Here is a 14,638-nt window from a genome sequence, read left to right as displayed (position 1 = left end):
AATGGAGTGATATTTGCATATAGCCTACATCTCTCTTGCTGTATATTTTAAATTTTATATAGGTTGCTTATAATGCCTAATGCTTTGTATGTAAATAGTTGTATTGTTTAGGGAATAATAGTAAGGAAAGAAGAGTCTGTGCATGTTCACTATACTTTTTTTCTTAAATATTGTTGGTGCATGGCTCTTTGAACCCATGCATTCAGAGCCCACAGATATAGAAGGCCAACTGTATTTTTTCTTGAATATTGTTGGTGCATGGCTCTTTAAACCCATGCATTCAGAGCCCACAGATATAGAAGGCCAACTGTATTTTTTCTTAAAACTGCTTGTGAACCTAGAGTTATCTCAGTTTCATGAAGGAAAGTTTATAATCAGATCAATATAGCATGATATAGCAGAAATCCTACAGGAGTACAGCTTATTTGGGCATCTTTTAAAAAGCATATGTAGTCAAACAACTACAGCCTTCTCAGAGTATCGTGCCTGTTTGCTCAGGACTTATTTTTTCCTCCTTTCTTCCTGCCCAGTGTCTCCTGTGGCAGTGCCCCTTACCAGTCCACCCTTGACCCTGGTCTGGCGACATGTTTTAACCAAATCTGTTTGAGCTGTGAGTCCGTCAATAAAAGGGGAGAATATCCTACCCCAGGGCCTGTGGATATTACCCGAGAATGGTTGTACTGGACTGGCACGTAATACGGCTTTAGCAAATTGGATTATTGATTCATGAAATACTTGATTCTTCTCACATGTTGAATGTTTTCTCTGCTACTCCTGTTCCAACACAGATGCAAGCTCTCCAACCTGGCTGGTCTGTCCTGAACAACTCTGTTTTTGTATACTTGCCCCCTGGCATCTGTGTGGGAAACCTTCTGTTTCAGCTGTCAAGCTGCATTTTTTTCCTATCTTTAATTGCTTGAGGATTTAAGCCATGTCTTATGTGGATGCATAATGCTGAAATTTTCATTTTTAAGTTTATATCAGTCATTTTCCTTATTTCTTGGGCTTTAGTGGGCTTTTTAAAATAAAATTTGCCTCTAAAAATTAGTTTTTACTCCTACAGTGTTAAATTTGGAGGTAGCTTCAGTCTATTTTATTGGTGGTTACACTAATTGAGCTCTTTTAGCAGGCAATAAGTCCAGAGAAGCAACCTGTGTATATTCCTAACACTTTGTTCACTTGCCTTTAAGGTTAGAATAAGCCCCAAGTAAAACAGTGGGCATGTATATAGAACTATTAGTTCTTATGTGATTTAATTTTATCAAGATACATGATACATGGCAGACTATCCATTTTGTCCATTTTTCCTCACCCGAATGAAATATTAAGGTCAGTATAGGAGAGAGAAATGACCAAGGTCAATGTCTTTAGTAAAATACCAACAAATCTGTCAAACTCAAAAATATTAATTTTTAATTTTGGGGTAATTATAGATTATAGAAAAGTTGCAAAGTTAGCACAAAGAGTTCCCATGTACCCCTCACCCAGTTTCTCCAATTGTTAAGAACTTATATCACCAGGGTGTGTTTGTCACAACGGAGAAACTGAGCTTGGCACAGTACTGTGAAGCAAACCCGAGACGACCTTTTGGGATTTTCCCATTAACATCTCATTCTGTTCCTGGACCTCTTTGGCTTATCTAAACTGATGAGGTCGCTTGAATCTGTTTCTGGTTCTAAAGACAAGAATTGTATGTGTTGCTTTAGAAAAAGAGAAAAGAATGCTGAGGCGGAGTTCCTGGAGGTTCTATGCAGTCACTGATTGGATGAGAGAACCTGGCTCCCCCGGCCCCCAGCAGACTCCACTGCGGGGCCATGCAGGCATGGCTGGGAACCACAGGCTTGGGCGAGAAGGTGACTCGGGGTTTCAGATAGGGTTCCTCATGCTAGTGATGGGTTTAGGTTACCAATACCAACGTTTCTAAACTGTCCCCAAATATATTTGGGATCACAAATCAAAAAATAGTGTTAGTCTAAAATTTAAATGTAGAAAGATACTGTTTCTAGGTCATGTTGGTAGCCTCTGTTTAAGGTAATGGTTTTAAATGAGTTCAGTGCCAAGGGGAGAGGAAACAGGACGAGGTAGGACCTAGCAGAAGCCAGAGGGACTTTGCGTTGGAATCCAGAGTGAACTGGCAGTGTTGGAGATTAAGATGTGCTCTCAGGCCCATTTGGCCAACCCAGGGACTGAGAGTTGGCCCTTGTGTTCTGTGTATTGTGTCGTTGTAATGGAGCTGTAGTTTTGGTGACCAGGTTGTCATCACTGGTAGGAGGAATCTGTGGGGCTGAATGAAGATGCCTGTGCACCTGAGGCTAAGCTGGCTCTTTGTGGCCAAGGCACCACGTGGTGGCAGCACACAGACTGTGGGGTGGGAGGCTGTGGGGTCTTACTGTGGTGTTTGGTGTGTCCCTCAACCCCTCCCCACCTTTTCAGGGGAGGTTCAACAAATGATTCTTAAGTGACAGAAAATGTCCAAGGCAACAAATTGGAATTGTGTTTTTTTCTGATTCCTCTCACCCAGAGGAGAGATTTGGGCACTAAATTAGTGCTACCTGATTTCCATGGTAATTAGCAAGTGTTCTTTGATGGGATAGTGGTTCCGTGTTATGACATCACAGATGGAAGTCAGCGGGAAGAAAGCTGAGTGTAAGCATGGGCACCCTCTAAGAGAAAAGGGAACGCAGGCCTCAAGACTCACCAGGGGGGCCTGTTGTGTTTCTAGAAAGTAGATAAATTTTTTGTGCCTTTAACTATACATGTAAAATTATTTCTCTGATAGTTGCCACAAGATTTATTGGCAAAACGTTTACCAATCATGAGTGATAGGAACTGTCATCTGTTACACTTCTAGGTCTGATGTGCATATTTTGGAATGGTAATTGCTATATTTTTTCCTAACAGACATTTTATGTATCAAGGAATTGTCTGTTTGAGGCATTACACATTGTCATTAGTGTTTGGCGAATGCGTCCCAAATCTTACTTGAGATATTCGTGTGTCAAAATTCATCCTGGCTGGGCGCGCCGGCTCACACCTGTCACCCCACCACTTCAGGAGGCCGAGGTGAGGGCAGTGCTTGAGCCCAGCAGTTTGAGGCTCCTGTGAGCTGTGACAGAGGGCCACTGCACTCCAGCCTAGGGACAGTGAAACCCCGTCTCTGGGAAACAGAAAAAAAAAACAAAAATGCTATAGTTCACGTTTGGTCACCATGTCCTAACAAAATTCCAGCTAGGAGAGACATAAAACTTAGGGACACAACATTCATATAGCAGTAAATGTGTCCATGCCAGTCCTGCAGGTTGTCTTTGATGATGAAAGAAGGCAGTCTTTTTGTGTAGCCTAGAAGCCTAGTACGAATTTTTTGTGGCTATCAGGTACTTTCATCATTTATCTGGTCCAGGGATTTGCCTCATTTTAAATAATTTTTTTAATCTTCTCGCACAGTATCTAATTTCTGAGTAACGTTAAACTGGGTATTCAGCCCGGCAAGAGCTAGACTGGAACTGCCTGAGCAGGTGGTTAGGGCTTCATGGGGCCTCTTGTTGGCCAGGCTGTGTTTGTCTTGCGCACGGTGGACCAACCAGTGACCTTTTGCCATTTCATGGCCACTGCCCGTGTCACTTTCTCTGGGTCAGTCAGGGGTGGAAAGGGGCAAATTGGCCAAACCAACATGAATGCTAATTTGGCTGTAAAAGATAGGGTGGTGTTCAGGAGATACTAGTTCAGCTGTAGAACTCTACTTGGTTTGCTTTATAGGGACCAACTGCAGAGAAGCCCTGGCTTAATTAAGTAGAACAATATGATAAAGTATTAGACTTTTTCCACTTATGTTGTAGTGAATACTATTGCTGAAAATCCGGGGTTGGACTTACTCATATCCCCCACCTGTTAGGGTGTTGAGAATGGTGGTAATCCACAGATCTCTTGAAATTGGTCATGATTTTTATTAATGCCGTGTGGTGAAAGAGCACTCTATCTCAAATCACCCAAAGAAACCCTTCCTTGACCTGTAATCTGAATTCACTTGAATCCCAGTCTGATTTCACTGGACCTCATGAAACCGTAACCTGTAATTCAGAATTATAGATCTAGACTGCTTACATTTACATATCCAAAGTTTAGAAGTGATGTCTTATTGTGTACAGATAATGACCTGTCATTTTTCTGCTTGCATATTATAAACCACGTTTTAAAGCAATTGTGTAATAGTAGGATAGTACCAAGTATACTTCAATAAACTGCCGCTTCTACAGAGCCTCTTAATAGGTTCTTGTATATCCTCCTGGTGTCTCTGTGGATACCTTTTGAATTTTTTAAAGGAAATAAGAATTTATATATGTATGTTTACTGTCCCTCGTAATTACAAAAGCTGTGTGTGATACATATTGCTTGTTATGTGGGTTTTGTTTGTTTGTTTTATTGAGACAGAGTCACACTCTGTTGCCCAGGCTAGAGTGAGTGCCGTGGTGTCAGCCTAGCTCACAGCAACCTCAAACTCCTGGGCTCAAGCAATCCTACTGCCTCTGCCTCCCAAGTAGCTGGGACTACAGGCATGCGCCACCATGCCCGGCTAATTTTATATATATATATATATTAGTTGGCCAATTAATTTCTTTCTATTTATAGTAGAGACGGGGTCTCACTCTTGCTCAGGCTGGTTTCGAACTCCTGACCTTGAGCAATCTGCCTGCCTCGGCCTCCCAGAGTGCTAGGATTACAGGCGTGAGCCATCACGCCTGGCCCTTGTTATTATGTGTTTTTAACTAAACATATTTTAGGGATGGGTCCCATGTAGGTCCAAATTCCACTGGTGGAATGTGCCATAATTATTCAATAGGCCCTCATAGTGTTTTTTTCCCCATAAAACTTCTTATTTTTTTTTATTTTTTTTTTTTTTTGAGACAGAGTCTCGCTTTGTTGCCCGGGCTAGAGTGAGTGCCGTGGCGTCAGCCTAGCTCACAGCAACCTCAAAAACTCCTGGGCTCGAGTGATCCTTCTGCCTCAGCCTCCCGGGTAGCTGGGACTACAGGCATGCGCCACCATGCCCGGCTAATTTTATATATATATATCAGTTGGCCAATTAATTTGTTTCTATTTATAGTAGAGACGGGGTCTCGCTCAGGCTGGTTTTGAACTCCTGACCTTGAGCAATCCGCCCGCCTCGGCCTCCCAAGAGCTAGGATTACAGGCGTGAGCCACAGCGCCCGGCCTCATAAAACTTCTTAAATGATGACATGATGTAATTTCAAGAGGATGTGGCTAAAAGACATTTCAGAGTTCCTGACATTTTTAGCCTTTTTAGCCCGTGTGTTTTATTTAGAGAATTTGAGCTAAAGAACCAGCAAGAATAATCTTTCTCTCCTGTGTCTTGTATATACATCTGAGTTCCTTTCCTTAACCTCTTCCCTCAATTTTTCTGTCAGGCCATTGTGGTCAAGGGACTTGTTTAAAAGTTTATGTACATTTGTTTTTAGAAATAGCTTTTTTTTTTTTTTTTTTTTTTTTTTGAGACAGAGTCTCGCTTTGTTGCCCAGGCTAGAGTGAGTGCCGTGGCGTCAGCCTAGCTCACAGCAACCTCAAACTCCTGGGCTCCAGTGATCCCTCTGCCTCAGCCTCCCGGGTAGCTGGGACTACAGGCATGCACCACCATGCCCGGCTAATTTTTTTTATATATATATATCAGTTGGCCAATTAATTTCTTTCTATTTATAGTAGAGACGGGGTCTCGCTCTTGCTCAGGCTGGTTTTGAACTCCTGACCTTGAGCAATCCGCCCGCCTCGGCCTCCCAAGAGCTAGGATTACAGGCGTGAGCCACAGCGCCCGGCCTAGAAATAGCTTTTAACACATCATTAAGTGTATATATTAATAGAATGTGAATGAAGACTAAATGAAAGTGATCTTAAATGTTTTAATCTTAAATGTTTGTGTGGCAGTATCTGTTTCATGGTATTTAGAGTGTTTTGAGATGCTTGTGGGGAGGGGGAAAGCACGATTTTATTCAGAAAATACTTGGGAGAGGTTTATGATGTAACCCGATATAGTTGGGGTTTTGGAAATTGCCTGCTGGGGACGGCGCTGTCCATGGTGCTGAATCAAGTTGCCTGCTGGTCTGCATGGCAGAACGTGTCTGAAACCCGCAGGCCAGTCACACGCCTACCTAGCGGTTTGAAAAAACAAATGTCCTGCTTTCACATCAGAGCCTTCTGGTTTCTGTTGGGGAGTCTGATGATGCACAAGGGAATGCCGAGTGTGGAGGCAGCATGGGGCCAGCCTTCATTGCAATGAGCTGTTCTGCCACGTGGAAGAATGAGTGGATTTAAATGGGAAATAGGAACCTGTTTAAACCCTTAAGCATTTCCATACTTTTTCTGTGGACCCGGATCAGCTTTAGAGAGAATTAAAGTTCATACACCTTATTTGCCAGTCATTACTTAAAAGCTTCTGTTACAGGTATTTTTCAGGCCAGGTTTTAGCAACCATGTAAAATAACAAAACCATTCCATTCTTGTCTGAATACTTTTCAGATGCCATACACAACACACACACCTTAATTGTCCAGAGACACTTTGAGGATGACAATTTGATGTTTTCCATGGCCTGTGCCCATAAAAGTTTAGAATTGTTTCCTACTGTATTTTCTCCCATATCACTTACATATGATTAATAACCCTTTTCATCAAAATATCTATAGGATTGAGTTTTAATTTCTAGGAAACCTATTGCAAAATATTCTATATCATTTATATAAAGGTTCTTAAATTTAATCTGTGGTAGCTACTGTAGAATAAGAGCTATGTAAGAAATTTTTTTACATGAAAATCTTGTGCAGACTAATCGTATTGTGAATGAATCAGATTATAGTGTGCTATAGCATGAGTTCAAATTCCATTTAACTTTTTTAAAAGCAATAAAAGTTAATATTTGCTACATATATTCATAAGTGCTTTTTGGTTTAGGATGAATTTTTATTGTGATACATTTGGAATTTATTAGTGGCTAAAATGATGAAAAGTATAGTTTTGTTTGATCCAAGCCATGAAGGTAAAATCCATGGAATTTCTTTTTTTTTTTTAAAGCTGGAGATACAGACGACCCACCGAGAATTACTCAAAACCCTGTTATCAACGGGAACGTGGCCCTGAGCGATGGGCATAACAACACAGAGGAAGACATGGAGGACGGTGAGTACCTGTGCGTTGCTTACCTGCAGTGGGCAGAAAGCTGTTACACAGATTCAGGTCCATATTTTTTCCTTGAGTTCTTCAGAGTTTAAATGAAAAAGTAGTAAAAGCTACTTTTAAGGAGGTTGTATCTCAGGGAAATTTAGGGTCTTGTTTGCATTTTGAGTTTCAAGAAGATTGCCTACAGAATTTCAAGGTAAGTGATTCTCCCTAGCCTAGGCGAGACGGTTTAAATACAGACGTTTGTAGTAGGTGTGTATTCACTCATGCCTGCAGTTCTCCAGCCATGTCAGGATTCAGAACAACAGCATATGTTACTCTCCTTTCCCTTTTGTTTGCAGCAAGATACTTCCATTGCATTCTCAGTGTAGTGTAGCAGTCGTTTGTAGCTGATAACCCCTCCCCACTCCTCATAGGTGTGAAAACTGATTCAAGATTTGGGCTTCATTCTCCCACACTACCTGTTGGTCTGTAGATTCTCTTTGAGAAAGCATATGCATATGTACATGCATGGACATTTTTGTCTGGGAAATCACTTTTTTTGGAGACCATTTCTTCCATAATTTGTCAGATTATGTGACCTAAACATTCGCACGGTCAAAATTGTGAGAAGGGAGCAGCCAGTAATTGCTTTATGCAGCCCCTGGAATCTTGCAGTATAATATGAAACCATGTTCTGTCAAAAAAGCATGTCCATCAATCCTCATGAGGGTTGTGTCCTTCCCAGGGGAGTAACGGGGCAGTTGAAAGAAACCGTCATTCACGGGCTGCACCACCAGAAGGACTGCTGTCAGACCTCCTGCCAAAAGTTCAGCCTCCATGAGAAACTGCAGCCGTAGTTGAGAGTTCTCTCACAGTGCGGTTTACCCCTGGCAGCTGGCTGAGGCAATATCTGAGGAAGGTAAAGAGGCGTGGTCTACACCCGCTGCTTTGTTCCCTGTGGAGTGCGCTTTCCACTGTAGACTGAAGGGCGATGGTGTGGGTGTGGTCTCTTTGGTCGTTGGGCTTTGGTGGTTTTATTTTAGACACCAGAGATGCCAAAAGTGATTCAGAGAGCAGCGCCTTTGGGAAGGCTTGGTCAGGTCTGAGGCGCCCGGTGTGTGGCTGGGATCACTGGTAGCCACTTGTGGAGCAGTTACTGGCCCGACCCAGTCGGAACACTCCTGTCTAGTTTTTACAGAGCAACTGGATGCTCACTTTCCCCCACTCTTTTAGTAGTGGGGGGAGGGCTCGGGAGGAAACAAAGATGTGTTTGGGGGGGGGTGCTGTCTCGTACATTATAGGATGCCAGCACCCCCCAGCCCCCACTCTGGACCCACAGTCACGACAACCAAAAATGTCTTTACACGTTGCCAAATGTCTCCTGGGGGGCTGAGTTGCCTCAGATGAGAATCAGTGTTGGGAGAGTACAATACAGGCAAAATCCCCTTACTGTTGAGGCAAATTTTGCTCAATTATTGGTAATAGATAATGGTCTTAACTGATAGGGCCTAAAAGTGGAAATGCCCCCATTGTGAATTCATAAATGGAAAAAGCATATTACATGAGAACATAGAGTAATCTTCAATAGCACTTTTTTTCCTGGCTTGGAAATTTTAGTTGCCTTTTAAAAGACCCCAGGGGATGATGTCTTTTGAGGGCAAAGGGCAAGGGAGAGAGATGGTTCTCATTCTAGGAGAAGTCTTAGTCGAAGGAGCATTTTCTCAGTTACAGCACGTATTGTGGGACACTCTTTTGCAGGGTATAATGCGTTGTGAGAAGTGTTCAGAATCCTGGGAAGTTTGAGGTGTGCTGCGGTAGACAAACTTATTTACCATTGTGCATCTCAGAGCTGTCGGTACCCTAGTATACATTGGTTCTCCAAAAGGATTTTTTGTTAATGATTCCCCCAGACTCTGGGTTTTAGGACGCGTTTCCTTGAATGTCCTTTGAACATTTCAGACTGGGACACAAGCTGGGAAACATTAGATTAGAATTTGTTTTGTGGCCATACCTTCAACAAATTAATGTGCAGGGAGGCTGCTGGTCTAAACAGCTAACAACACAGAGAGATGGGTATGTGCTCAGTTGAGGAAGAGAGCCGTTAAGAAATCTGTAAACAGGGTACAGTAGCACATATCTAGTATACGTTTATTTTAGTTTCTCATTCACCATTTTCCCTTAAATGGACAACCAAGAACATTTTAGTGCATATGCAGCTGCTGAAGATCTAGATGGCTCTAGATTTAGATTGTTGTTCTTGAAACCCAAGTAATTCTGGGTATTGACCAGGACTTGGCAAAAACCTATATTAGAATGAATATTTGAGGTTTGATAAAAATACCACAGTAGCACCATTTCAGGAAATTTCAGGCTAACCTTTCTGATTCTAGAATCTGAAGTATTATCTTTCTGTGCTTCCCATTGGCCTTGGTCTTGTGAAAAGGAGATTGGAGTAGGAGTGAGCACAGTGGGAGCTTTGTGTGCTGTATGATAACTGCGGTGACTGCTTCAAGGTTATTGGGGGCAGGTTTGGAAGGTAGTGAGTTACCACAGAGTCTGGCTGAGCGTGTGTGGTGACAGCAGCTAGCAGAAACTTATGTCATTTACAACAAAAAAATGGAGCAAGGAATCTGGCATCCAGCCAGATTTCTCTCTCTTCAGGGTGTAGGTATTCTTCATAACCCTCAATGCACTTTTAATTTTTAAAAATGTTTATACTCATATACCCATAGGAAATGGCAGGAACAGCACGCAGGATCTCGTGTACCATTGTAACTGTTTCCTTGGGCAAACACCTTTATCCGTCTGTCTCATATAACTCATCATAGGAGGATGGGTGGGCCTGACATATCCGTTGATGATGGGTTTCAGTTGTGCGTCTTGTCCTAGGCCCTTCTCGTTTTTGACCCTTGGTATTTAATACCAGTTTCCAATTACTCTATTAGTATGAAGAGTTTACAGGCACTGAGGTGAAATTTTTATTCCCATAAAGTCTCATCTAAACTTCCTGATTAGCAGAATTTATAAGATAATTATTTTCTAAGAAATGTGCTTTGAGTGTGAGGCAGAAATCTGGTTTATGTAATTCAACATATGTAAATCTGAACTAACCACTGTGTGCCATGGCAGCGCCAGGCCCATAAAGAGGCACTGACATGAGTGCACTGTGACTTTGCCAGGGCTTGCCAGCTGATAGTTTAAGTGCCACGCTACGTTTCAGCTTTGCTTGGTTCCATTTAATATTCAAGAATACTTCAGGAACTTTACTAAAGTATAAGGTGGAAGAGCAAAAAAGCATTTATAGTATGTCTTGATTTTGTGTCTATAAAGTCTAATCCTACACAGAGCTGAATTATATAAAATAGATGAGTTAGGTCTACGGCCACACCACCATGAACGCGCCCGATCTCGTCTGATCTCGGAAGCTAAGCAGGGTCGGGCCTGGTTAGTACTTGGATGGGAGACCGCCTGGGAATACCGGGTGCTGTAGGCTGCTGAAAAAGTAAAAAAAAAAAAAAAAAATAGATGAGTTAGAAGAGAGGGATAACGTCCTGACATAGACCTTCTGGAATCCTGGGCTTGTTTTTCCGTACAGCTACGTATATGTGTTGTGCTGCTGCTCTGGGTTTTGTGCAGTGCTGTCTACACTACTGAAGTGGCATTTCAAAAACCAGAGGTTAGGGTCGCTGTGCTTACTGTCTCAACAAATCTTGGGTATTGAAATCTGCTTTTGTCACTTTGTAAGACACTTAGCCTCAGTTTTCTCACCTAAGAAGTAGAAATTAAGTTGCATCTGCCTTGTCTACCTTACAGGACTAAAGTGCTGCCCAGTTGTGCTTTGTCTCCATCAAAACACAGGGCAAAAGTTTTATCCTGAGCCATTCTCAACATCATTATCTCAAACAAGTTTCTTGCCTTTTAGTAGACTCTTATCCCGAAGAGGGATTAGGGTAACACCTAGCACCAAAGAGGCTCGAATGCATAATTCTGTTAGCTGAGATTCACCTTTCAGCTGCTCTTCCTTCTGAAGTGCCTCTGCTCTAAACCACTGGGCAGGGTGATGTGGAATGAAAGGACGTGGGATGAAGGGCGTGTGAGGAAGGGAAAAGCACTAACCGTCACACATACTTCTGATTTTTCCTGAGTTGGTAAAGAATACTACCCTCTGGTGAGGACTGATGGACATGTTTTCTTAAGAGCAAACTCGGTGGCAAATTTTCAGCAATTTCAGTACACTATTAAATAAGTGGCTGATACTAACAACTCAGTTGTTAGTGAACTCTGGAGTCTGAAGAATTGTCGGATCCCGTTGTGACTGCCTTTTGGGGCTCTGAGGATGAAGGATGGGAGTGTTAATTAACATGCTTGTCACCCAAGCCTGCAAGTCTCTTTTTGTGCTGTGGGAGCCTTGGGTTCAGAGATGTCAGAATAGCATCTGATTCTAAGCCAGGAATGGCCTCTTAGGGACTGCTTATGACTCTGAGAACCTGGCCTGGCACTGTGACCCTGGTCTTCTGATGGCCAGTGACCTGTTCCTGGTCTGCAGTGAGACGGGCATAGAAAGCGAAAGAAAGCACTCACCAACTTTGGTAGCAATCCACCCTTGCTGCCGCGGCCTTACTGTGTTTTGTGGAAGTGTTGGGCAGCATAAAGGACTGATGGGGTTGTGGGAGGGCTATTCCTTCACTGGAGTAGTTTGAGAAGCAAACACTGAGAAATATCAAAGCTGATTGACCTGTAGCCACCTAAAAATCATCAGTAAAAGGTGGAATTTTAAACCTAGACCTTCATTTGAACCTGAGCTAAGAGGCACCGTATTGGCAGAAACCTTAATTTCTTAAATCTATCTTCCGCCTTATTAACACGGAACAATTTATACTATTCATGTGGAATGGAATACTAGCTCCTTCCTTCCCTCTTCCCTTCTTTCTTTCTTTTTTTTTTTTTAAAGCTATCCTTCATAGGGAGTCCAGGCTGGTATTTCACAACAATTGTGAACTAATGAAGTTAACATTTGTTTTTAGGTTGACTCGTAGGCACCTTCTTGCAGCGTTGTACTTCCAGGCGGGAGTGGCTGTGCCCTGCCCACTCTGCAGTGCTGTGTGCCTGCACATTTGCTGCTCTGCGCTTCCCCTCACTAGACTTGAGTCACAGGTCTTACCCTCCACGTGTGCTGTCCTTAAACACGTGTGTGAGCCACTTCATTCCTGTTTCCGAAAGTCTTTCTACTCACTTGGTGCCCAGGATTACTTGGGGGTTAGGATTTAGTAGACATTCATCACACCGAAGTCTAAAGGGAAAGGCCAAGTGTGTGTGCTTAGCCCTCTGAGTTTTGGATTTAGTAAGGAAGGTTTTGTTTATTCAGAAACTATATATCATTTCACATTTTTAAGCTTTTAATATGTTGGAACCGATTTTTCCAAAGAGTTAGGTTTTTTAGCAGCTAGATCAGGATTGTGCAGAGCAGTTTATTCTAGTTTATGCTAGTGCTTTCTGTCGATGCCTGGGCTCTGATTGATGACGTGTTTTCTTGCAGACACCAGTTGGCGCTCCGAGGCAACCTTTCAGTTCACTGTCGAGCGCTTCAGCAGACTGAGTGAGTCGGTCCTTAGCCCTCCATGTTTTGTGCGAAATCTGCCATGGAAGATTATGGTGATGCCACGCTTTTATCCAGACAGACCACACCAAAAAAGCGTGGGATTCTTTCTACAGTGCAATGCTGAATCTGATTCCACGTAAGACCGTTTAAATGATGCAACTACAAATTCACGAATAGTTGTATTATATTATTAGAAGCCAAATTTGCTCAGCCTCACTCAAATTTCATTTTAAACTGTCTTGCTGCCTCTGTATAGCCCTTTGATTTTAAGTTAGATTAGATGTTTCCCACTGGTATGTATAAGGCCCAAACAAACAAGAAAAGTATGTTTTTGTCTGGCAAATAAGAAACCAAAGATCGTGTGTTAGACTCTCCCAGCTCATGGAACCAGGGCCCGTCTGGACTAGCTCACCATTGAGCTGCCAGGCTCAGTTCTTACCTACCTACCCAGTGACAGCTGCCCAAGGGGGAGATTGTAGTTGTCGGGGCCAGACATCCTTTTCATTGTGTGATACCCATTTCCTGCGGGTCACTCAGTAAGTATAAAAAAAAAACATTCTTTGAGGGATTTGCAATGTGGGCCTCTGACTTTAGGAACATTTAAAAATGCCTGTAATTTCTTAAAGGAGATATGTTTTATGGTATTATATGATACAGAGGCATGTTATACAATTTCTTAATATTGAGAAAAATCTTGATGGTCCCTCTTTAGATGAAAGCAAAGATTAATCACATTTTCATGAGTATTTCAAACCTCATACCTATTGAATCATTCTCAGACATTTATGAATCGCCTCATAATCAGTAACAGTAACTGTTGACTGTTGGACTTTTATCAAAGCCCAGTTGACAGAGATCGAGGGGAGTGTAAATCACTTTGTCTCTCTGTCTACATGGACGAGCCAGGAGAAGCTGCTTGTTTGGATCACATCTGTCCTTGTTTCCTGCCAACCCCAGATAGTGGCCCTTCGGAGCCCTCAATAAAAATGTTCTCAGAAGGACGATGGCTCTGGCTGTTCTGTAAATGCCCCAGGGAATACAACTCATTTTCTTTTAATGTTTAAGAAGTACCAAGCCGTTTTTATTATGCAGCCAGGACCTGTTTAGTGGATAAAGTTTGTTTTTTTTTCTCTGATCACAGTGTGGTATAATCCAATGAGTATTAGGGCTAGAATTGTTTTAGCCTAATAGACAATGTTAGCCTCAGCTGTAGCTTGGACAAAGTGAGCTGTTCATACCCAGTGTAGGCCACACAAGGTGGCTCATGCTTGTAATCCTAGCGTTCTGGGAGGGTGCAGGATCCCTTGAGGTCAGGAGTTCAAAACCAGCCTGAGCAAGAATGAGAACTCTGTCTCTCCTAAAAATAGAAAAAATTACCTGGGCATGGTAGCATGTGCTTATAGTCCTAGCTACTTGGGAGGTTAAGGCAAGGAGGGATCACTTGAGCCCAGGAGTCTGAGGTTGCTATGAGCTAGGCTGACCCCAAAGCACTCTAGCCTGGGCAATAGAGCAAGACTGTCTTAAAAACAAACAAACAAACAAAAACCCCACAAAAGACCAGTGTAAGCATCCTGAGCAAGCAACAAATGACACTGTTCAAAAGTCTCAAACTATTTGAGTTCAATGGTGACATTTGTTTATAAAGCCCTACTTTGATTGCAAACCTTTACTTTAATCAGCTTTAAAGCGGTGTATGTTTGATTTTTTTTTTTTTTTTAAAGCATTGATCCACAGTCCTTTTTGTGCTCTACCCATGCTAAAATGCATGCATAGTAGCACTCCGGTGGTTGTAGTTTGGTGCCCATGCTCGATGAATTTCAGCCTGCCAACAGATTCCTCCATGCCCAGGCAGGACAGCACAGCTGTGAGGTAGCA

General features: G+C 42.5%; 1 protein-coding gene and 1 non-coding gene across 4 annotated transcripts in view; both read left to right on the top strand.

Moving 5' to 3' along the window:
- USP7 (ubiquitin specific peptidase 7) overlaps window positions 1–14,638 on the top strand; it is a 59,393-nt gene that overhangs the window by 20,685 nt on the left and 24,070 nt on the right. The window contains exons 1-3 of one of the 3 annotated variants that reach the window (XM_012785222.3): window positions 57–1,853; window positions 7,078–7,182; window positions 12,701–12,899. In XM_012785222.3, the coding sequence (XP_012640676.1) occupies window positions 1,721–1,853; window positions 7,078–7,182; window positions 12,701–12,899 (437 nt within the window). In that variant the 5' untranslated portion in view covers window positions 57–1,720. Of the gene's footprint in view, window positions 1–56; window positions 1,854–7,077; window positions 7,183–8,230; window positions 10,539–10,698; window positions 12,900–14,638 lie in introns of those variants that run through there. The other 2 variants (XM_012785231.3, XM_075995097.1) reach the window with 2 other exon arrangements.
- Window positions 10,539–10,657, top strand: LOC142862525 (5S ribosomal RNA). The gene has a single exon (XR_012913609.1). It is a non-coding gene; the product is annotated as a 5S ribosomal RNA (ribosomal RNA).

This window comes from Microcebus murinus, chromosome 19 (assembly GCF_040939455.1).
Source record: "Microcebus murinus isolate Inina chromosome 19, M.murinus_Inina_mat1.0, whole genome shotgun sequence".
Lineage (NCBI taxonomy): Eukaryota > Metazoa > Chordata > Mammalia > Primates > Cheirogaleidae > Microcebus > Microcebus murinus.
This window is presented reverse-complemented; position numbering and strand designations above follow the sequence as displayed.